Here is a 25,546-nt window from a genome sequence, read left to right as displayed (position 1 = left end):
CGCTAATAGCAAAGTTTGTTATTGTTGCATTTATTTCACCACTGACTTAGATAAGTGTAACGTAACCGAGGTGTTGTTGTGTTTGGCCACATTATGTTGAGTGACTTGTATATGGGTCAACCACACGGCGACATCTCCAATCAATTATGTTCTTGAAAGTTTCGATGTCATCCCACAATTGACCTTTATTGCATTACGAATATTTCTCAGCTGATTATCACTAAGACGCCATTAACTTCGTGTATCAATTGGCCACTTGCACGCTCCATACACAGGCTCTTGTTGGAATGAATCACAGCATAACATTTGAAATTAGCACCAGCTGGTGATATACGTTTAATAAAATGCATGCCACTAAAAGGGTTGTTTGATTAACACCAAGTGTCTCAATGAAAACTAAAAGCTCGGGTACTACGTCCGACATTCTTGTTGCGAAATATGCAAACCAACGTTCTCGTTTTGATGCCAGTCCATGTAAAACAACAAATTATGATATGCACGTGCACTATGAGGAATGTTTTCATTAGTCGAGCCGAGTGTTTTCAGGACGTTCATGATGAGCTTTTAACCGCAGGAGCTTCAGCCAGTTCCTAAGGTGTTAAATATCCCTTACTATGGATTTGAGTATTAGTTCAGTCGAGAAGCCGAGGAATGACTTGTAAAACATGTAACAAAAAAACCCAAACTTGAATCGAAGTTTCGTTGGAATGCATCATACAGATTTAGCGAAGAGGCCAAAAGAGCTGTTATATTCGTTTCCAGAGACTTCCGTAGAAAGACACAACAAGATTGGTTATCTTAAGAATTATTTTCGGACTGAAACAGAATAAGGAAGACCAAACTTTTAAGCCGAAAAGAGGTTTATTTAATATAGTTCAAAGCAAATATTGTCTATGCAGTCGAGTGAATCCCCTGGTATATCTTATGCATGCGAGGTTTGCTACATAAATTAAATTTCTGATGGTAGAAGCATTGAATATTCGAGCAATAATGAAGATATATAAGACCAAATCAATTATATAAATGTTTTGGAGTAATAATATTAACATTTAATCCGAACTCACCGATCTTTGCAATATCGATGAAATTGTGGTAAAACGGGGGCAGAAGAGGAACGAAGCAAACACTAAAACCAAAATTCAGAAGCTATTATTAAAAGTGATGAAGCACAAACGTTTGAACAATTTACAACGATACAATATATTTTCGATGTTGTTGCTTTCATAGGAACGAAGTCTATTCGTGTAATACTCAGTGTAATACTCAGTGATGGATCTATTAAGTTACGCTGGGCTGATGATATGTTGGAACGAATGTACGCTTACATTTGCAACGTTATATGTTGATTCCGAAAAGAGGAAGCCCATTTGTTTGAGGAAGCCTGATTAAAACGTTCGCGTAATGTATTCTATAAAGTTCTATATAGGCATAACCTCGTTATTATTGTATCTTTTGATGCTGATGAAGAGAAAAAAGGGTATCTAGTATGTTCAACATAATGAGAAAAGTTTGTAAATTGATGAGTTCCGTGATGTGATTTAATAAAATCAAACATATGTGAAAAGTCCAATGACATTGGAACTCAGCAAATGCAAACGTGTATACTACGAAACATTTGAGCTATGCGGCAGAACATGTCATTATTAATACTGTAAAACACATTTGCAGGTGTTACGTACTGGATACGGTGCTCGACCATATCTATCTTAGATGTGACATTTAAGTCAATCATATAATCAACCTTGCCGACCACGTGGATCTGTTTGTGAATATATCACGCGAGAAATCAAAGATTGGCAGTGATACTTGTGACTGTATAAACACTCAAGACCCGTGATTACACAACCACCTGTGAATTACCAAACATATACAGAAATAAATTGAATAATAGCTAGGTTGAAGCGATGCAGTTTGTCATTCTGACAGAGTACAAAAAGTAAAACAATTCTATTAATTTCCTTTTGTAAATATGCCAACTGTGCATCAATTAAAACAAATCATACAACATCATATAATGCGAATACACACCTGAATTATTGAGAGTTGCAATGGATCAACTTGTTCATCATCGGTTGCTAGTCCACCACCGGTTGTCAATACGACAACAAGAGCGATGGTAGCACTGAAACATTTTGCACTTTAAGGTAATATAATAAAAGCAAGAGGTCAAAGAAAAGCTGACGCTTGCATTATTAGACCCGTTGGAGTAAACCTTTCGTGGTAGTTAAAATTAACAAGACCGTCCTTTGGATGAACAAACACACATTGCATCTGTTATTGCTACTGAATTTACCAAGTATGTTCATGAACGATTATAGAAATCACACATGCCTGAATTAAAATTTCATACGCGATGACATAAAAAAAACGTACGATTATCCCCCATATATATATATATATATATATATATATATATATATATATATATATATATATATATATATATATATGTGTGTATATATAAACCAGATAAAGACGCTCGACTACTGTCAACAAATATGGTTTCTGGAATTACATTATCAGTATTACAAAACTCTAGCCACTCTGAACATAAAGATGTTACTTTTAATGCGCATTTGGTTATGGCGCTTAGTTGTGGCAAAGATGGATTTAAAAGTACTACACCGTGGATTCACATCGCTGATGTTACAATTCTGAACCACGTCGACATCCTGAAAAAATTTGAAACACTTAACCCAGGTAATTCTGTTATTGTGATAACTTGGAATAAAGGCTTTATCTGCTTTATCTGCTTACACTATCCCCTCATGGATAATGTAGATGAGCCCAGATTGATTGGCTGCGCTGAGAGACGTGAGTGATTAAAATGTTTAAGTTCGGTATCGCATTACAAAAACTATACTTACATGCTTGTATATAAGACCGTACAACTTCTCACTGACCCTGACTTCTAGTGTGGTGGGATTAGTGAAGAACTCTTGACGACAATGATGTAACAACCCGGCAAACCCATTCTCAAATATACTGCAGTGCAAAGAAAGATGAATGTCCCTTATATGTCCTTTGACTTTCAATCTCTGAACGTTCCGATGTAATGCCCTGTTTATCCATGCTCTGCTTTTAAAGACGCGTCACCAGCAGACATCATTATGACCCGTCCTAACATGTATCAGTAATCCGCTACCACTCATTGTTGGATATGTGGAGGAGCTTTTAGCTTCACCAATAAAAACTTCCTTGACCAACCGTACGAGTACACGAGTGAGTGGAATACTTTTGCAGAAACTCAGTTGCTAAATATTTACCCGTTTAAATCATCTGTGACTCGAAAAGGCATTTCTCCCAATTACAAACGAGCATCAAATGGCAGTCGTTTACTAATCCGGATGGAGATTTACTTAATGCACCAAACTAGTATAAAATCTTCGGATGGAAAACAATATTGTATTACACGTGCAAAACCGGCAGATGTACATGCGATTGGGAATGAGTATAACCAAGGTCAATCGATTGTTTAAATTGCATCAACACATATTCCTGGCATCAGAGATACAAATGCATAAAGATCTGCCCATCGATTACGTACACGATAACGTGGAATACATTAGAGACCTTTCTGATGGATCTCATTAGGTGTTTGTGCATCAGATCAAGCACGTAAACATGTTTAGCACTGGTAGTAAAACTTTCATAGATTTTCTTTGGCTAACCATACTCAAGCTACCATAATAGTAACTTTATCAAGCTTGCTAACGTTTCCGCGTCGGCTTCACCTTTACCATAATTAGTATATTTTTATTTTTATTTGCTGCTTTTTGTGGCCATTGTTTGCTTGTTTCTTTACATCGGAAAAATACTTTTCACGAGTGGACTATTGTCCATGAGGATTTCAACCTCATAAAATAATCTTGGCTTTCATACCTCCTTCGATGATCCATCTTCGTATTTAGTTGCTGAATAAAATCTGCTTCGTGGTGTCGACGTAGACATATATATTTGATGCTTGCTAAGTGGACATGTCGGTAACATGCATTATCAACAAGATTTACTGGTGCTTCACCAGGCTTTGGTCGGTTGTTGTTGGAACCAAGGCGTTAATTAAGCATGTTACTTGACCCACATTAATTGTTACCAGGAATAGTGTTATCACCAGGATATTTACCTCACTGTGTTCCTGGTAGTTATGTTAATGGCAGTTATATTATTGCATCAGCTGTATCAGTGTTGGGCTTTATGCAAACCTGAAGTTTTAGTTCCACCGATATATATGGAAGGTCTAGTAAACGTAGACTTCTTTTCTCTCGATCAAACAAGAGTTCCAGTAATCTCAGCTCGTCCATTCCGTGCTTAAACTCGGGTGGGTTGGAGCTGCTTAGTCTTCGTCTGAGATCGCTTTTCATCAGCTAGCAAACACAGTGTGTCTTCGCCGGCTTTTAGACTAGTGATCAGAGCATATCGCCAGCTGGACCTGTCTAGAGCAAGCTCTTCCCAGGTGCTGACATCGATGTCAAGGACTTTCATTCGCGGTTGCAGTCATCTATGAAGAGGATGTCACCGCCCGATCGACCCTGTGCCAGAGGCAAGTTTCGAATAAAGAAGGCCTTTGGTGATCCGTGCGTCATCCATACGGCGTACATGGCCCAGCCATCTGATGCGACGTTGGCGAAGAAGCGTGACCATGCTAGGAATCTTGGCACGTTCAAGCACCTCGTTGTTCGTTACTCAGTCGCTCCAGGTGATCTCGAGTATGCGTCAAAGGCATCGTATGGGAAAGGCTTTCGGTCTTTTCTCTTGTGAGGACGGCATGGTACACGTTTTACTGGCGTACAGGAGAGTTCTTAGCACTCTGGCACGGGACACGGAGATCTTAGTGTTCAGAGTCAGCATGCTCTTGTTCCACACTCTCTGCGACAACCTAGAGAGTTGTTAACGCCTTTCTGATTTGCTTGTTGAGCGCAGCATCGACCAGGAACTTGTTGGTGATGGTAGAGCCGAGGTACGTAAACTGACTGACTACCTCAAGTTCGTAGTTGTTGATGACGATGCTTGGGGGGTCCGCGCACTGAGCGATCACGTTAGTTTTCTTTAGGCTGATGGTCAACCCAGACTCATCGCAGGCTTTCCCTGGTTTATTCTGTAATTATAAGACAGGTAATTCTATCTAAAACATAAATTAGATTTGCACTATGTCATGTCTAATAAGGGTTAATAGAAACCCCACTAAGTATAATACTTGCACAGTTAAACATAAAATATACACTGTTTATTTTCGTTTAATTAGGTTACAAGCGAACATATATAAAATAATCTACATCTAAACTATGTGAGAGCATTTCAAGATTTATTTAGTTTTGTTATAAATGAAAGACATTATGAGTGAATATATAGAACCTAATCTTCTGATGTACTGCTTCATGGAAGATCGGAGTCTGTGTTTTTGTTTCAAGTAAACTAAATGTAATAGGAAAGAGGCATAACAGTCTTTGGAGAGGTCCTGCCTGATATCAGATTATGGTGTACATTTTCCTCATTTGGGTATGATTTGTACATAATCAAATATGGCATTTCAATTTCATTTTCAGCTGCTTATGTGCATTATCATTCCCCCTCTAATTCCACACTGGGTCACATTTAAGGAGAAAAACGATAGTGAACCAGATAATGGTGATGTTACAACTTCAGACTTTGAGCAGGAAATGCCAGCTAACAGTTTTCTTGAGGTAACATATTTGTAGTCTTTATGCCTGCTACTGATTACAAATATAAAGAACCAGGCAATTCTTGTTTGGGAACAACCCATCCATAAACCATAAATTGGAAATCTGAATAAAAGTAATTTTGCTTTTGTACAAATCTATACTCAAGACATTAAGAAAATGATGTTTTATGTAACCTTCAATATTGTGTCTGCAAATTTAATATGGTAACCTGGAAATTCTGCCAACAAGACACAATGCTGACAGTCCTGCAACTCACATATCAATTATTAAAAATTACTTTATTATTCAATGTAGAATAGACAGAGAGAAGCACCGATTAAGCTGCATGGTTATCTCCTTCAGGAGCCCATTTTTTGATAATGAGGAAGTTGATAATTAAGCTAATGTTAACAAGTTCATACTTCTAATGAACATGATGCAATACAGATAATGACAAATCAGCTGCAGAGAATATTAACATATTGGCAATGCCTCACAACCTTGTTCCACAGTAGTTTAATATTACATTTAGTGTAACTGATCTTAACTTTTTTGTCAACACTATTTAATTGGAACGTTTAACATCATTCATTTTATTATTTTTTGCAGTTTGCACAGTGTTCTTTGTTTATTCTTATATGAAAGTCAGTGCTACTGTACTTCCCTCAATGAAAAGAACAATAACGAAAGAGAACAGTATTTTTTGTAGCAAATCTTATTCATACCTGATTGATGCGAAACAAAATCACACAAGTACCAATACGTAACCCATTCATGCGTACTCATTAACACATTCTACGATTCCTAATTCATATTTGATAAATCAATTCTAGCGATTCCTGCATTAACATAGAAAGCAAAACTTAGTCCTAAAGTATAATGGCTATTACATTTCCCAGTTACATGTCGTTTCGGCTTTTAAGAAACGATATCTTATGCTGAATTGGACGAATGCAATAAATCACGTTCTCTGGTGACGGTGCTACGAGAGTTAATGTTACACTTTCTTTTACAAGCGGTCATGTAAAATTAACCACATAGTTAGACATCCCTCCGCTTTCAGAGAAAATTGAACACCATGTTTAATAAGACACTTAAATTGATGAATACCTGATTACTTTAATGAAATTGGATGGTTTGTTATATGAATTAGACGCTTTTAAAAGCTAAGGTAAAGTTAAACACAGATAATTAAAAGACAGTGACTACGGCTACAGCATTTGACTTTCAAATGAATTTGTAAATACCGCAAATTGCTGACTCTAAGCGGAGAGACATTAAACGAAACGTGCACCCGTTGATTTCGTTCCCATCTAGATCAGTGATGACAATACATTCACAATGAAAACTATCAACAATACCAGCTTCACACATGTGGTCTGCTGATTTTTTAATTATATTAAAAATACGTTATAGTGAAATAAACTTTCGATTTGTCTATTAATATTATTGACGAATCAAATTCTTTTAATAAACCTGAGGATAAAAGTGATAAACATTGTATCATAAAGGTAGACGTATCACGTTGTTTGACAGTTCGACCGCTCAGGTGGCCTAGTGGTTAGAGCGTCCGCCTCGGAGATCGTGGTTCAATCCCCAGCCGAGTCATACCAAAAACTTATAAAAAGGTTACAAAACAGCTGCCTCACTTTAAGAGGTTAGTGTTAGGACTTGTCGGCCTGGTGTCAGGATAATGTGACAGGGTGGGACATCATGTTACATGTGTGATACATGATGCCACAGTGCTAGACATCACTATAAACTACAACATTGCAGACATCGTAGCGATATGAGTGAACATATGTTAAAGCTACGTTAAAAACCCTAATCACACGTCTTTTTTACAATTCTGTTGAGACCTTTGTATTACTCGGGTGCACTCAGGGTACCGTATGTTTGGTACATTTAAGATATTGCTACTGTTCAAGCAGAAAATATAAATGAGTAAATCAATATTGTTTAGAAGTTCCTTCTTTAAAATATCCTTAAGGTCTTAAGTGCAGGCAAACCGATGACGCAACTGAACAGTATATATCTTAGCCTAACCTCGTTTCTGTGCATGGAGTTTATCAGAATGTTGTACAAAATCTTGCATACAAATCTAAATGCATGACTATTTCTTTTCCATTAAAAATCATAAAAGACCGCGTGAGTAGCAATGGGATATACAATAAAAAGAAACACACAGAAGTTCAGTGTTATGAATTGGAGGAATAAATTCATTTCTCACGGTGTTAGATCATTACCTCTCAGCCTTACAGAGTTGACCCGCCAATCCTAATAACACACACACACACACACACACACACACATATATATATATATATATATATATATATATATATATATATATATATATATATATATATATATATGCATATTATATGAGTTGATGGCTTCGTAATGTAATAGATATATCAAGCCGCACAATTAACAAATCTTTTATTATACAAAGGCAGATTACCCCAAATTTAATGGTTACTTATTTTTCTTGACATTTCTAGGAAGATCAAGCGACGGACGAATCTAGTCCTAATGTGAGTTTACAACAAAGCCATCCTTCCCTTCAGTCGTAAGTAATTGTACTGGTGCATCAGAAGTCAGTAAAAAAAAAGCCATCATGCATAGGGAAAGGATAGGACTAATCCACGTAAGAGTCAAACTTTAAAATCATACCTGAGGCTGTATCGAGTAATTCGCAGACAATTATGATCCAGAGGGTGTACGTTTCCATCCTACAATTAAGCATAATGATTAATTCTTGAAAATGGCATATTGTAGATATTGATGTAACTCTCATAAACCAGAAAACGTCCGAACGCAGATTGATGTTTGCTTTTTTTCTAAGATAGGGTGCTAATAATTAGGTTTACTCTGACATATAAACTTTCCATGACGTTCCAACACATTTTAGCTTTCAGAGAAAAGTGAATAAAATTGCTACGATAATGATAATACGCATCGTCTGAATGTGTATTGACGAGAACATGAGAACTGATGCAGTCAATAAGTAAAGTTCACTTTTGTACCTAAGATTAATCTACCCATACAAGAAATAATAAAATAGTCATTGATTCACTGATTATCTAGAACTAATTTACACTTCAACAATAACAGCGAGAATACGAATTTGTAAAAGCAACTAACCAACAACCTTTTCGACTCGGAATGCACTCAAGAATCCATACATTTAGCAGTTTCCATCACTGCAAAATGATCTGTTTGTCGCACACTGAACTTCAGCCAAGTTTTAGTACGTAACTACATTAAAATTAATGCAATTAATTTATTTTGCTTTTTGTGAAAGAATGTTGAAGTAATGAATGCAAGTTTGAAGATTTTCTTATCCATCTCTTGTTAGCTTAATGTACATAGTGTTTAAAAGACGATATCTGCCGAGTATAAAAGACGGTCATAATCAAGCTTAGCGCACGGACGCATAAAAGGAAAAGAAGAGGGTTAACGCCATAGAGATCAGAGGTCAGAGTAATTGTTTACACTTTAGTTAGATGGTCAATGTTTAAAGTTTTGTTTTGCCTATAATTATTATCTACTGTTGTCATGATTGAACTTTGATTAGACAGTGATGGGACATAAAAGCTTCGTTAATGTAAGGTTTGTAGCAGCCATCCTCAGATTTTGACAGTAATTAAAAATCAGATTATCATATTGTATGTAAATATTATTTAGAACCTTCATGCACTTTATATATGTCAACGAGCTGGCAATCAATCCGATTGTAGGGTTTTTTAATTAACAAGTAAGTTCTTAATACTCTACTAATAATAGTGTTTATTTGCTATATAGGCCATTGGACTATGATACAAATGCATACATCATGCGGAACAAAAATATGTTATAGTAAATAACAAACGAACATCGTATTTATAACAAGTAATATACATGAAAGTAATGATTATTGTTATTTTCGGATATTGGTGAGATACAAGTATCTACTGTACAGTAATCAAACAGACATATTTAAGGGTAAACCTAAAACTTGTGTGCAAGATTTGTGAGATTGACCTAAAGTCTTGTGTACCAGGAGTCTTTGATGAAACGGTTTCTCTAATCTTCAAAACGTTTATATTAAACATTGCTAAATTAGTTATCATAATTTTGCTAGTATCTATGGATATAAAGGACCTACATTTATTAAAAGTTTGATTTTTATAGCCAAAGGTGAGCAAGTATTTTCGTCATATTTCTCCATATAGCGGACAAGTATTGATGCAATGAAATTCATTTTCGATGTTAACTTTACAAATTTGACACAATCTTTCCTCATAGCAGATGCGTGCATATCTTCCCGTACTAGCTCTGATTGTCAAGTTCCCCACTCTAAGCATAGTGATTATATATAATATACTCAACTTTAATAGATTAAAGTTAATGTAATATTGGTTTTAGATATTAATTGCTTACTTTCTATGAAGATTTATATATTTAAGTTAAAGACATCTGTACGTCACACAAAATATAAAGGAATTGAATGCATAATTCATCAATTCATCATTTGACACATTATTGCATATATATATATATATATATATATATATATATATATATATATGTATGTATGTATACAAGTATACATACATAAAACACACATGTATAATAATGATTATTATTATCACTTTTATTATTATCATTTGTAAATACATATTCGCTCATAGGACAAGGCCAGCCTCATATACAATAACTCTGATCTGATTACTGCATTTGTATGGGAAATTATGATCGAGATTTTCGAATGGAAATACTGTACGACCTTGGGAGTGCAGTATATCCATCCGACAAAACGACTTCATATTTTCCCATACAAATGCAGTAACATTTTTATTATATGCTCATTTTTTTATTCTATCTAAGGCTTAATTATATTAACAAAATACACTACGAGAAACAAAGTAAATGAATGTATGCCGTATTCCAAACTAAATGCACAAGTGTAGATTCATCATTACACAACAACAGCATTATTACTGCACGCATAACTTTGTCCATATAAACTTGAACTTAGCCGCGCGCTCGACATAACGTTCGAAAGGAAATGGCGTGTCTAGTTTAAATTGAATTTTGGAGTCATATTGTGAATGAATGCGCATTGCAACAACTTTTCCATTTGATCTGGAATGAATAGATTTTGGTATTTTTTCGATTCTATAAAATTTGATGATTGTAGGCTGGATTTATATGAGACAATTCCAGGTGAAATACATCGGATTGAAGAAACAGGGAGAAGCGTGTTGACATCTGCAAATGTGTTTCTGTTTCTGGCATTGAATGTTTGAAATCATAATGTGGGGAAAATATGAAGTCTTTCAGTTGCAAATATCAAAGAGACGCTTTGGAATTTAATGCTGATTTCATTTTAAGGGCAATAAGGAGGATTTAATTGCACTGATATTCGAAAGTACTTTACAATTTCGAAATGTTTAATCACGATTGAGAACCTATGTCATGGCTCATGTAATTACGATTTCCAGAACTAAGAAAGTACATTTTTATGAAATTCAGGATGTAAAACTGTAAGTATATGTTTTGCCATTCTTGTCACCAGCTAAAGAAGACAGTATGTGTTTTGTCACTTGTATGTCAGTTGTAAGGACCAATTCTTGTGTCTATAGTATACCTAACTTAAATTGTATCAAAAAAGGTAACGCGGAATTTCCCAAAGCAGCTGATATGTGGCAGTCCACGAAACATCTGCTTTACTTCATTTTGAAACAAATTTAAAGAACCACAACGTAAAGCACCTATTACGCGAGTGTACATGATTTGTTTACAAATCAAAAGTGATGGCGTCTGTGTCCATTGTTTGTTTGCAATAGAAATTAGTTCCTTTATGCACGTAAATGCAATATGTGTATTTGCATGCGAGTTCAGTATCGGGTAATATTGCACGAATCTGACAATGTAAAGTTAACGGAGAAAACAATGAGCATATAATACTATGGTTTATATTGTTTGTGCTATTCATAAATAGTGGCAGACTGCATAGACCCAGATCAGTATACATATTTTGACTCGAGACCTTGCAGACTGCAGTTTTACTTTCATGAAAGTATGAATTTCAAAGAAAACAATTAATTTGCTTTTAGACAGGAGACAAAAGATGATATAGGAACTGATTTCAGAGAGGAAACGAGGGATGATTCAGAAGATGATATCAGAGATGAGTCGAATGATGATTCAGGAAGTGATAATAGAGAGGTGACGAAAACTGTGCAAGAAACAATGTTAGTCAAATATTTCAAAAGAATGAAGGAGATGATCCTACTTTTCTACAAAGCACCTGTTGTTACATTCTTATTACATGTGGTAGGTTCAGTATTTTTCTTTATATATAGGATATTGGCAACTGTTATTAGCAGAATGGACTGAGACGTCCTACATATCTTGCACCGGCAGATAGGTTTTACACACTTACTTTTCTATTCATATTTAAGTTTGCTGCTTTCTGGCTTCAAATAATTCTATGACTATAGCAGTTTGTGCATCAGCTTTTGTTTTATGATTCATAAAAGTTAGAAAAAAGAATGTATTGTTTAGTCAAATTTAAAGTACAAGCGCACACGACCTCGTCTCAGTCGTCTCATAAGTGCATCCATTTTTAACCAATCTACAGTACACCAAGACGCTAGAAATGAACTCCAACACATGGACACCGAATGAAGAAACATTTATTTGAAAATAATTGGAATTTTATGAAATCAATCTTTTTTTACTTTGAGTATAAATGTATGATATATCTATATTAAATTAAAAAATTGTGGCAAAGAGATTAGTTTTGAGGTTAAGAGCGTTGAGCGTTAAGGGCGCTGATTAAACCAGACAGAGGCCGCTTATCTTTCATAAATGTACATTTTGTGGCGACGAAGTTAGTTAAATGCAATTATTAAATGTTTTTTGATGAAAGGAATACATCATCCATGATTTTGAGTCGTCATTTGGCTGGTTGTATTCCTGATATGCAACATCCTACTCTCCTGGAGTTAACACAAAAGTGAAACATCTCAGTAGCACCGACAGAAGAATACAGGAACAAAACTATAATTTTCGAAATACGTTACACAGCAATATTGTAAATGATAAAGTGATTGACCACATATGGGCATCAGTCAGAATGAAAAGCCGTTCTGGTAACGTTTGTTAAATCTTACAATTGTTACGAGTCTATGCTCTTAAAATAAGAAACAGAAAAGAGTGAAAGATATCAAGCTTTGTAAAACTTAAATGTATTTCCAAGAAGACAAAGTGAAAATGAGAAGAAAGAACTTACGGTATTGCGAGTTCAATCCGAAAATAATGCAAGAATTACATAAGTCCTATTAATTTTATGTTCTTAAAACAATTCAGTAAACGTCCGGAAAAAATCCCGAAAACTGAAGGCGATAACATACCTGTAATAGATTTTAGTGTGTTTATGTGTCAGCAGTATTTTGTTGAATTACAGTAATATGATACAAGGATTGAATACACTATAAATTCAAGTGAATGTCTTTATTCAAGAATTGTATCACAGAAGAGTAAATAATGACTGTAACATAATTGTAATCGAGTGTGTTTTTTGGATTAAATGAATAACGCAAACACAATGTGATGGACGATGGAAATTTATAAAATGAAATATATATATTATAAATACAATGATTTTCTCACGCTCTCAACATACGATTGATCCAATCACTCCACACAAACATACAAACATTCACAAATTGAAAAACGAATATATGGAAAGATGGATTCAAATAACCTCATGGACTGCAAATACGTTTCAATTAATAATATGCACGCAAGAGAGATTCACATGATTTCACGTACGGAATACGATTAAGATTCAAATAATCTCAAGGAATTCAGTTATGTTTCAAATAATATGGGGCAATGTAAGCGAGATTTACATAATCTCCTATATTATGCAATATAAGCGAGATTCACATAATTACCAGTAATAAAACTAAGATTCAAAATAATCTCATGCAATTGAAATTTACTCAGTTTAAACATCAGTTGGAACAAACATATGCCTCGTGACACATGTATAGTCGTATGATTCATAAACTCATGAACCACACAGTTTCACGGAGTCCATGGGTTGGCTCACACATTTATCGGCCGCTCACACCCTAAACGGATCCACCACATGCACAGACATACGTATAGACATACGCACATACAGCACACAACACCCTTGTATTATCTACGTCTACATTCGTGGTTCCACCACGTGTACAGACATACGTATACACATACGTATAGACAGCAAGCAGCACTAAACAGCTACAGTCACCCCTACACAGCTACAGTCAGCTCTAAACAGCTACCGTCACCCCATAACATCTTCAGTCAGCTCTAAATTGCCATGAACAGCTTCAGCCAGTTCTGAATAGCCCTGAACAGCTTCAGTCAGTTCTAAACAGGCCTGAACAGCCCTGAAAAGCTACAATAAAGCCAAAACTAGTCATAATAATGGGTTTTGAAGGAGTCTTTATATATATATCCAATAAATTAAACTCTAATAGCTTGCAATTCAAAGTTCACATCGTTTCAAATCTGCATATTTATAAATGCATCATTACACGATAGGACATCAAAACCTGAATAAGCTTGACATATCAAATAAAATATGAATTTAACACTTACCCCTATGGCTGGAGAACACAATGGAGAATGTTCACTCCTTGACAAGATCCAAAACGACCAGTGTCGGTTAGAAATGTAATCTACCTTAAATCCATAGGAGAGTGAGTAAAACTCAGGGTAAAATACTCGTGCATATCGTGGTTTTAATGTATCTCGTCGCACGTAATTTTCGACGAGAAACATGCTAGTGTTCACCCTTGGTAACGTTGTACACATGTACCACGAAAAATGGTCAAGTCGTTCTCAGGTAAAACCAAGTTATTTCTTGCCTTATTCTGTGACAATCACCTGAATTCAATAATTTGAACAAAATATATTCTAGCTCGAAATGCAAAAAATACTGAACAACTTGATTCTGCTAAAACTTAAAGCACGAAAGACCAAGTATTTACAGTTGCAACCTTATTTAGTTCTCTACTTTACCTCAGGTTACAATAAGCATCTTCTAAAAAGAAGCCTTTAAAGTAGCATGTAATAATAAAGTTAATAAAACTAACAAACGAAACAAATTAAATGCATATAACACAATTGGTTGTGGTTCTGTGGGTTCAATGCCATTTTCCAGCACGTGATAAGCTATAGATGGCGGACATTATGTCCGGTGGAGAATGAGTCGGGGACAAACTACTAACCCACATGAAGCTACTGAAAAGCTTTCTCATCTTCTTTGGCCGAAGCCGAGAATCCAACCCACACAGACAGAGATGAAGTGTCAGTGGTCTGTAAAGATGAGCGCTTTAGACCACTTGGGCACCATGAGTTCCTATCACTGATGTGGACTTTCAACAAATCTGGGTGATGCGGATCTTGATAATAAAACAACAGCATGACATCATCTCAATAGAAGATGACCTAGGCCATAGGCAGTTTAGGCTGTTATGGGTATGACTGATATTGGATTCACCTCCGAATATATTTAAATCGATAGTTATGGTCAATCTTCTAAGGAATATTAATTACAATGCTTAGCAGAAAATTACCTACATTGGCATGAGAAGATAATTTGTGAAGGAATTTCTGCCTCTACCACTGTCCTTAATTATACTTCTGAATTAAAATAAATTCAATTTATCTGCTCAGAATAAATGAGCGTTCATGTAATCAGTATATGTAATTATCATTTTTAATTTGATTATATCACAGGTAACTTTTTCACAACATGTAATACTCATTATAGGTCTGAAGGTTCTGTTTGCAGATGGGTTTATAGTACACATAATCAAATATAATACACGTAGTGTTAAAGCTTTTGTAATGAAATTCAAGTCTGCACATATGTGATAGTTGTCATATGGATATACTGGTTCCCTGTTTTAGAAGATTTGTCAATGTTTAAAAGTAGACTTACTAAATAGAACTTGTCTGGATCTCAACTCACAACAGAGAGACAGTCTGAAAATGCAATATTAATCATATACCATGAATATGTTCAGAATGACACATATTAATACATTTATTTTCAGATATCCTATATGGCTTTTCTGTGTTTGTTTAGCTACATTCTAATCAGCAAGTTTGACCAAAATCTGTCAGTGGAGGACATTATACTGATTGTATGGGTTTTGAACATTTCAATTGAAGAGATAAGACAGGTTTGTATAATATTGCAAAACTTAGTTTCGGTTATCTCCCCTGAACAAGAATTTTTAATCTCTGAAAACGAATCGATTATTTTTGTTAGTAAGACATAACATGCGATATAATAATTATAGGTTACTGCACTGGTATGGGAAAATATGAAGGAGATTTTTGGATGGAAATACTGCACGACATTGGTAGTGCAGTATATCCATTCAACAAAACAAGTTCGTATTTTCCCACACAAATGCAGTAAACTTTTTATTATACGCTCATTTTCTTATTCTACCTAAGGCTTAATTATGTAAACAAAAATACAGTACACAAAACAAAATAACTGAATGTATCCCATATTCCAAACTAAATACACAAGCGCAAATTCATCATTACACAACAGGAACAGTATCAATGCGCACATAACTCCGCCCAGATAAATTTGAACTTGGCCGCACGCTAGACATAACTTTAAAAAGAAAATGGCGTTGTGGTCTGCTTATAATTGAAAATTTAGTAATATGGTGAATGGATGCGCATTGCAACAACTTTTCCTTTTGATCTGAAATGAATAGATTTTGGTGTTTTTTGTCGTTTCTACGAAATAATGTGATTATGGACTGGATTTATGTGCCAATTCTATATGAAGTACATCGGATTTCAGCGACGACGGAGCAGCGTGTTGACATCTGCAAGTGTTTTTTTTTGTTTTTTGTTTTTTTGTTCTGCCATTGAATGTTTGAAATCATAATGCTGGAAAATATGAAGTCTTTCAATTACAATTATCAAAAGGACGCTATGGAATATAATGTTTATTTAATTTTGAGTGCAGTAAGTAGAATGTAATTGCGCTTGGAATATAGTCGAAATTATAGAAAAATTTCGAAATGTGTCATCAAGCTTGAGAACCCATGACATGGCGTATGCTATTCGGATTTGCAAAACTAAGAAAGTACATTTTGAGAAAATTCAGGATGTAAAACAGTAAGAATATCTTTTGCTATTGTTATTACCAGCAAAAGAAGACAGTTTATGCCCTGTAACTTGCATGTTATTTGTACGTACTCAGCAATTCTATGAATTCTGGCGTGTATCGCCAAAATCCGAAACATTGTATGAAAAAGTTAACACGGAATGTAGCAAAGCAGCTGGTATGTGGTAGTCTACGAAACATTTACTTTAGTTCACTCAAAAACAAATTTAATCAACCAAAACGTAAAGCGTCTGCTACACGAGTGTACATGGTTTGTTTACAAAGTAGTTTCTAATACACTAATAAAGCATGTGTCCTGCGCGTGAGTGCAATATGAAGGTGTGCAATATCTAAAATACTGAACGATTCTGACAATGTAAAGTGAACGGAGAAAATGTGAGCGTAAAATAATCATCAAAAGAAATATAAATTGAGCTTAATTGTTTGTAAACGTCCTGTTATACAACACTAAAATTTACAACCCAAGATCTGCAAGTCAGATTAATTACCAATTACGGTATGACAGTCCTTAAGGTATGAGATCATTTCCACTCGATTTTGTTTTCCTGATATTAGCATTTGAGTGGCAAACCGTAAAATGTAATTTAAATTAAAGGTCACATTATATTTAACACCATTATCTCATATTATGAGTCACTTAAAACGAGTCTGCCTCTAGATGATTCTAATTATCCGTGTTTTTTATTAAGCTGTTCAATATTTCAGTTGCATATTACTTTATCCATTACATAAAATGTTTCAGTTTATTTTGTGGCAAATAATATTTTTGTCAGTTGAAAAGGGTTATATAATTAGCCTTATATAATTGTTGCGTTGAAAGTATCTTGTAACATTGTGCACATATAATATATTAATTAGCTTGAATTTAAGTTATGTCTCTCTTACTAATGAAACCCATCAAAACTGACAACCGTTGAGAAAAAACCTGATTTCTATTATTGTGCTTTTTGTTTTGTGGTATCTCTTAGTGTAATTCCCACGGGAATAAATGCTTTTTCATAGTTTCGCAAATCTGTATTGTTTGCGTAACGTTTGTCCATGATTTTAGATTGTATTTAAGCTAATGATTATTTATAGATAACATTTTGCACAGTACTTATGTCCAGGATTGTGGGTGTGTAAGATAATGTCATATTCTTAAATACCTGTTTATATTTCCTTTGGATATTAGGAGGTTCTCGACAATGTTTATCTGCTTGTTCGCAAAGTCATGACTATAATCTAAACTGAGAACATTCTTTCAAATGAGTGTTCCAAGTCTTTATCTCTGATTACAAACATTAACTATCAAAGGGTTGTGAAGTAGCAAGATCTGATATTTACGCTACTCAGTAAAGAACGTAATTACGGTATGACAGAAACTTATGAAACAAATATTGCAGCCTGGTGATAAAGGTCTGTATGTCTGTCTACCTGTTCTCCTCAGGCTAAGTATTAAGGTCCTTGAACAATTGAAAACAGGTTCGTGACTAAAATTATATTATTAACACTTTTAGAAGGCTATAGGGGCGTGTTGATCCTGACGACCCAGTTAATCATGCAAGACGTATAGATGTAGCTTTACCACATACAGAATATTTAATTGACGAAATGTTGTTTGACTTCAGTGAGTTTGGGTTAACCAATCTTAGGAATTCAAAATTGTTAACTGGACCAGAAACATTCATATCTACTAAACCACAAGAAAGGATTGAAATACTTTTCAAAATGAATTCTGTCAAGTAGAATATTTAATAAAGAAATGTCACTATTTGCTTGAATTGAATTTTTTGAACCAATGTTCATCGTGTATTCTTGTACTGATACCAGATAATACTTTCCGCAGTGTACCTCAATTACAGAATATGTATTATTATAAATCATTTGTATTGTTGTACTATGTTGAGTTCTTCTATCAAGAGCTGCGGTGGCTCGGTGCTTAAAATGCTGAACTCACGACCGAAAGGGTGCGTGTTCGACTATATTTTCGGTCCAGTTTGAGTTAGCTATTATGGTGTGTACTTGAACATGGTACTTTACTCTAATTTCCTAGGCTCTAAATACTCTATTTTGTGTATGTGCCCTAGAGACTCAAATCAAACCATACTAAAACATAAATGTCTACATTGATCTGCACCTAAGCGTTCGCGGGATTTATTCAGGCCTTAATCAGAACTTTACAAATTGATGTAAATATCTACCAAAACCATGGAAATACTCATTGATGAAGGAAATACCCATTGATGAAAAGATTATAGAAACTGGTAATGACCCATGAAATACATTTCCACTGCAAACAAAATATGCAGAAACATAACAAGACGAAATATTATGATTATACACTTGCTACAAACAGTTAGAATTTTTTGTTTATAATACAAAATAGATTTTAAACTAAACAGTAATTACTATAAACATGTTGAATGATGTATATTATTATGTTATTTTCTTAAGAGAGCCTCAAGCTTGTTTAGTCCACCTACATAAATAAAGTATTATTATTATTATTATTATTATTATTATTATTATTATTATTGTTATTATTATTATTATTATTATTATTATCCCAAAATTAACGTGGTCGATTGAGGATACTCAATGGATAGATAAACTTTTATTGGCTGATTTGTGTGTTGATATGGAACATACTTAACGGCTAGGACTCTTTTCTTATTGGTTTGCTTTACAGAGAAAAGTATCCTTTGATGGGATATTTAATTAAACTGACGTTTCCAGTAAGCAAGAATTGTGATTAATTCATGCTTTGCAGTGAATATTATACATGAGTAAAACATATGCGATATATAACATGTATATAATTTTCATTTACCTACATAATTTTATTTCCAGATGCATGCAACTGATACCATCCTCACATTCTATAATTTTATTAGAACCTGGGTTGACGTACAGTACCCCATCGTCTTTGCATATACTGATGATCATCATAGTAATTTCAAAATGTAGCTTCTGTTTTGTTATAGTACTGTTTTCCTGTATGTAGTTATACTTGTAAAAAGCAGATATGTCAACCGAAAGTTTAAATGTCGTTAGGATATTCCCATTATCTGAATCATTATTGACTTTATCTTAAATTAAATATTATCATCAAGAAGGTTATAATATGTCATACACAAGTTTCTTAAGGTATTTGAAAGTCTATAAGATTATTACCATAGTAATCACTTAATATTCAGAACCGTGTTTAACATACATAGTTGCATGCGACTCTAATTAAACCACTCTTCCAACAGGTGATTGCAGCAACATTCATGCAAACGGAGACAAAACTCAAACGTTACATAGCAGATGGCTGGAATAAGGCAGACATCTTCATAATATTGTTGTTTGTGATCGGAATGATTTTGAAGTATATTCCACATCCATTAACGTTTGAAATTGCTCGTGTTGCCCTTGGCGTTAATCTGGTTACATTTTGCCTGAGACTGCTACAAATATTTTCAATGAGCAATGAACTTGGACCTAAGCTAGTGATGATTATTCGCATGGTATGTGAGTTATATATTATCTTAAAATTATTCAGTTCTAGTTTTTACATTTGACAATAAATACAATGCTTATATGTTTGCTTTCTGTAATAACAAGGTGTCATCATAATGTATCATCAAACACATTAAGTTACCAATATGTTCATTTGGCAAAAATATTATTTAAAGGTTGGATTTCAAAGGCAATAATTTCTTGTTTCTTTGGTTCTTAAGAAAAACAGATTGTGATCATGATCGACTCAGGTACGTTAAGATACAATTTATGATGGGGTTTCATTCGTTGTGTCATAGTCATAGACTATAAGAGTTTTTGTGATTCCTGATGTTTCTTATCCATCTGTTCATTCGCACAATTTAGGTATCTCTATTCATCTACAACAACCAGGAGGATTGTCATGAAACTTCGCCATTTTGGATATTCGAATACAGTACTAGATTCCTTCTTATTTGCTACTTTGGAAATACAAGTTATACTATTTTTTGTGCTGAAGTTTCATCTTTTCTTCTCATGTATATCTTCAATGGTCATCACCCATTCTCTCTCTAATAGTAACGAATCTCATCAAAATCAGTTTTGCAGTTATCAATCTAACAATTCGATGAGTGTATACTTTATTTTTCTGTAATGATGGAAACAATGGATTCGTTAGTCGTAAACAATCAAACACCACGAAATTTATTTTCTTGGGTCTTTGTCAGAGAAAAATGACTAGTATCAGAAACGACAAATAAGTGTCAATGGCACAAACACGAAACCTACAATCAAACCAGCAGTATGCAAGCAACTAAAATGTATATTTTTCACCCTTATGTACTATTTCTTTTAGGATGATTAAATACAATCCCCTTTAAACTATTATAGTTGGGTAGTGGATATCGTCGTATGGTTATTCCGACTTGCAATGCAGTTCGTGTCAGTATTTACTTAGTTGAACTGCAAAATTAAAACCACAGTCGTCACTGGTAAATAGACCATATTTTCCAAAGCTTGCATGTTTAATAAACCACTTAGCTAACTGGTCAGTTAATTGAACAAACATACAGTTCAAATCCATGGAAGTGTCCAAAAAATATTCTAAAGATACACGGTACTGAGTTGATATTTCCCTAAATGTATTGTGCTTTGAAAAAAGTAATTTAACAATTGCGTGTCCAAACTGTATGCTGCACCAACATATACGCCACAAACAAAATTATGTTTTCAAGATTTGGACAAAAAAGTATTCTCTCAATAAAGATAACAATATCTCCCAATATATTCATAAGTTATTTTGATGAATTATTCAGGTGGCAGTATTAAAGCCAATTACATACGTCTTTTTCAGTAAAATCCGTGATTTAAGTTTCTCGAATTTAGTTTCAATGTCTGCATGATAAATATAACATGCCATCTTCAGCTCAGGAAAGAAAATTCTTGTTGCGAATCATCAGCTATCATTGAGACATCTGGTATCGCTTATTTAAGAACACGATTAAGTGCTTATTATTTGGCTCTAACAGTGTTTACTTTAATAACGGATGCGAACCGAATTGTCCTGAGACAACGCGACGCAAGGTAATTAATATAGTATATGTATCGTGCTTATTACGGTAGATCAAGGGTGACAGCATATACGTAAGGGTGGGCAGCCTTCTGTCGTGTTAAAATCACGTATAGGGCTTAACTATGAATTGCAATTTAAATTCTTCATTGTTTCGTTAGCATAATAACGTACAGTTCTCTTTCTGGGACAACGTTTTAAATATCTAGATGTAGACTCGTGTAGTGTTCTTTTGACAATCATTGACATGTGATGTACCGAAGGAAGTGTACAACAAATAAATCACGATCTGAGGTATATCAAATGTATGTGTTATTATGTTGAGTGTAATTCAAATTTAAGTACATGCAAATAGATAAGTGTAAGTTTATCATTTATTAAGTCAGTTATATTTAATCTTCAGAGCAAATGTATGATACGGGTGTTATCGATCAACCAGCATATTTGTTCCTATTATTCTTGTTTCATCACTTCCCCAAAAATATCGACATTAACAATTTTGGAAATAATTTCAGCGATTTTTATGATTAACTATTGCGAAGAATTAGATTGTGCTAGTTACTATCTGTGACATTGGCTTGCCACTTTTGGCCAGTTCCCAAAACTAATCAACGCTTATAACCAACTGGAACTGGGGCTATACTATTGTATATTCCAATGATATATTATGTGGAGAGGGTACATATGACAGCCCATTGAATTACCATCAGTCACGTATGTCCTGCCAGATCATGTTCTATTATGTCAGGAATATCATCCCAATATGTCAGAGATGGCATGCAATATTATGTACCATACTGTTACATATGTCATGCCAAGTCCTGCCCCATCATGGCATGTAGGTTTGTCCTGCCATATCAAGTTTCATCATGAATCTAGTTTTGTACACAGTATCATTTTAATGATTTAATAAATTAAACCCTATTTAGAAGGATTACGGGATTATGTTTCGTTTTGTACTTATTTCAGTTAGACGCTTACTTTAGAATGTTTCGATATACTATCGCGTGACGAATTATATTTCTGCTCAATAATATTTCATTTTAAAGTTTACGGTGATCAAAACGAAGATTAGTAATGATTTATACTACTACAATTTATGTAAAGTATGTTATATTAGATGAACAAAATGTTTCTCAAAATTCATATTGAATCAACTTTCAAGGTTTTATCTTGATATTTAATACAAATATTTTCAGGTTGGAAATCTAACCTCTTTTTTTGTGATGTTGCTGATTTTTATTGTGGCTTATGCAATTGCTTCTCATGCCATATTGTACCCAAATACCGAAATCAGTCTTAACTCTTTGAGGGTTATATTCCGGCGTCCATACTGGAATATTTATGGAGAGTTCATGTTGGATGAAGTTGAAGGTATAGTTACATTTTCTCATAGGTATTTTCTCTCTATATATTCATTTATTTATCTATCCACAGTCGATTAAATCATTATAAATTTGTCAAAAGGCTTACTTGAATGACATGTAAAGTATCAATTTCAAACAAGAGGTTAACAGTAAGAAAATATTTGATGTCTGATTCATATGATATCTTTGCTGTGTTCCAATCGGGATCCAAATTAACATATTAGAATCAATGACGTTGGCCAGAGAACCAGACCAACATTAGAAGAGTTACAGACGGCTCGTTAATATGCCAGCCTGACTTTACTTTGAGCTCATCAGCTGTTATCTTACCCACTTAATCAAGCGTTTGTATTGATAACAGTTGATGAACATGACGTGCAACATGATCAAACATGTTTACCTTGATGGAAACGTTTGACTTCTTACAAATCCTCTGAAACTGATCAACTAGTCAACATATAAGTACTAAAGGAATTATCACATATCTAGCCATGCTAATACGGCGCGAATACCATTTATTGTACTTAATATCGAGTAAAGTGTAGTATCTCCAACAATATAAGAAATCAGTTTCACTACCACATAAATAAAAAAGCCATCCAAATGTGAATTTCAACTTTACGGCATTAACCAATACATCATCTGCGGTTATTCAAACTGAACATACGGTCATTATGGTAGAAGTTTAAATAAAACACAATACATAGGTTCATTATAAACTTTATTGTAAATATAAATAATCTTTGGCATAATGGGGGCAAATCCAGTTACAGCACACTGCACCAGCCGAGTTCTGAATTTGTTTTATAAGAATACCTCAGGAAAAGAGACTTGGGGGAGTTTGTAGGGTTCTGAAGAGTGTCCGACACCTGTAGGTGGAGCCGCATGGGGCTGATACGAGGTATATAGGGACACTGACAACCGAACTCGATAATTAATCCTGATGGTTGATATGATAACAAACATAAGACGATACACCATATATGCACCGTAGGAAGCGGATATGAAGTATATGGGCATAATAGTTGAGTACACATTTAAGTACAGACACAAATTGGGGTTCAAAAGCGAAGTTGTGAAAGCGTGAAACTTGGCAATGACCCAAACGAACTGAAGGGAGCCCTTACGACTATAAAACATTGCGACTGAAACGAAGTCCCTCAATTTAAGGAAATGTAAGGATAAATAAAGATAATAATGACTGAGAATACTATAGCGTGGAAAATGCGTGCACTAGGTTTCGAACCGCCTGATAATCCTGGTGTGGCTAAAGGTATCAATATTAGATATCTGTATTAGATAACCAGCTTGGAATTCACATGTCCACAAACAAAAGATACAGCAGAAATGAGAATGTAACATAGAATGTGAAAATGAATGACTGACATGTACAGCTATACAAATTTATCTGAGGTGTTCCAATAATGTATGATGGTCTCACAAAGTGAAGAAGCGGAATATTGCATTGATCGACACAAGTGTAAACAGACAAGTGAGGCGCACGCTGTAACATCTGCTTCTACATATAGCTAAATCTAGCGGGGTGCACCTAAATGTCTCAACAATACACTTTAGAAGATCATCGCCCCAGGGCGGGATCCGATGGTCTGGAATTCCTACCTTAGCAGCACTGGTAGCTTCCCCGATGTGGACGGTCTCTCCATTATAGTGATGTGAATCATCACCTAACCTCAGCAAAACAGCCTTAATGGTAGCGATAAAGATAGGTCTACTTAAGACGCGACCATTGTCCATGAGGAACAGTGGATCACAAAGACGAGCTCCAGCTAATAGCCGAATCCAATGGAATTTTCTCTTCACATGAAAAGGACATACTAAGACATCACAGTTCATATCATGAATATCATATCCAAACCTTGACGGAAAATGTCACTCTAAGATGACGCAGAATGAATAGGCGTTTATCCATATGAAATATCATGTCCGACATACACAAACTGTTTGTCGCAGAAAATATAGGCTCCATGAAGAGCAAATTATCCGCACCGCAAAAAGCATACGAAGCCAGCACACTAGTTCGCAGTAACAGTTCAGTGTACTCGGTTATAAAAAATATCAAATTAGAGGCTCCAAAGAGGACGCCAGTTTGAATGTAACAATCTATTAGGAAGGAATAGTGTTCAAAGCACATGACACTAAATTTATATTCATGAATGTTCCTGAACAGAAAGAAGATGATTGGGGAGAACTCTGATCTTGCGCGTATAACATGACGAAGACTATTGTCCTAAAGTCTTAATTATATGTTCCTCCA

The 25,546-nt window shown here is 34.6% G+C and overlaps 1 protein-coding gene across 1 annotated transcript in view; it reads left to right on the top strand.

Annotated features, from left to right (window-relative positions):
• LOC149771146 (transient receptor potential cation channel subfamily M member-like 2) overlaps nucleotides 1–25,546 on the top strand; it is a 59,826-nt gene that overhangs the window by 32,124 nt on the left and 2,156 nt on the right. Inside the window, exons 11-16 of the mRNA XM_089948820.1 lie at nucleotides 5,544–5,681; nucleotides 8,165–8,232; nucleotides 11,765–11,984; nucleotides 15,773–15,901; nucleotides 20,109–20,363; nucleotides 23,104–23,278. Coding sequence (XP_089804946.1) covers nucleotides 5,544–5,681; nucleotides 8,165–8,232; nucleotides 11,765–11,984; nucleotides 15,773–15,901; nucleotides 20,109–20,363; nucleotides 23,104–23,278 — 985 coding nt within the window. The remainder of the gene's footprint in view (nucleotides 1–5,543; nucleotides 5,682–8,164; nucleotides 8,233–11,764; nucleotides 11,985–15,772; nucleotides 15,902–20,108; nucleotides 20,364–23,103; nucleotides 23,279–25,546) is intronic.

This window comes from Sinohyriopsis cumingii, unplaced genomic scaffold (genome assembly GCF_028554795.1).
Source record: "Sinohyriopsis cumingii isolate HCF-2022 unplaced genomic scaffold, ASM2855479v2 utg002106l, whole genome shotgun sequence".
Lineage (NCBI taxonomy): Eukaryota > Metazoa > Mollusca > Bivalvia > Unionida > Unionidae > Sinohyriopsis > Sinohyriopsis cumingii.
Note: the sequence above shows the minus strand (reverse complement) of the source record. Positions and strands in the feature narration are given on the sequence as shown.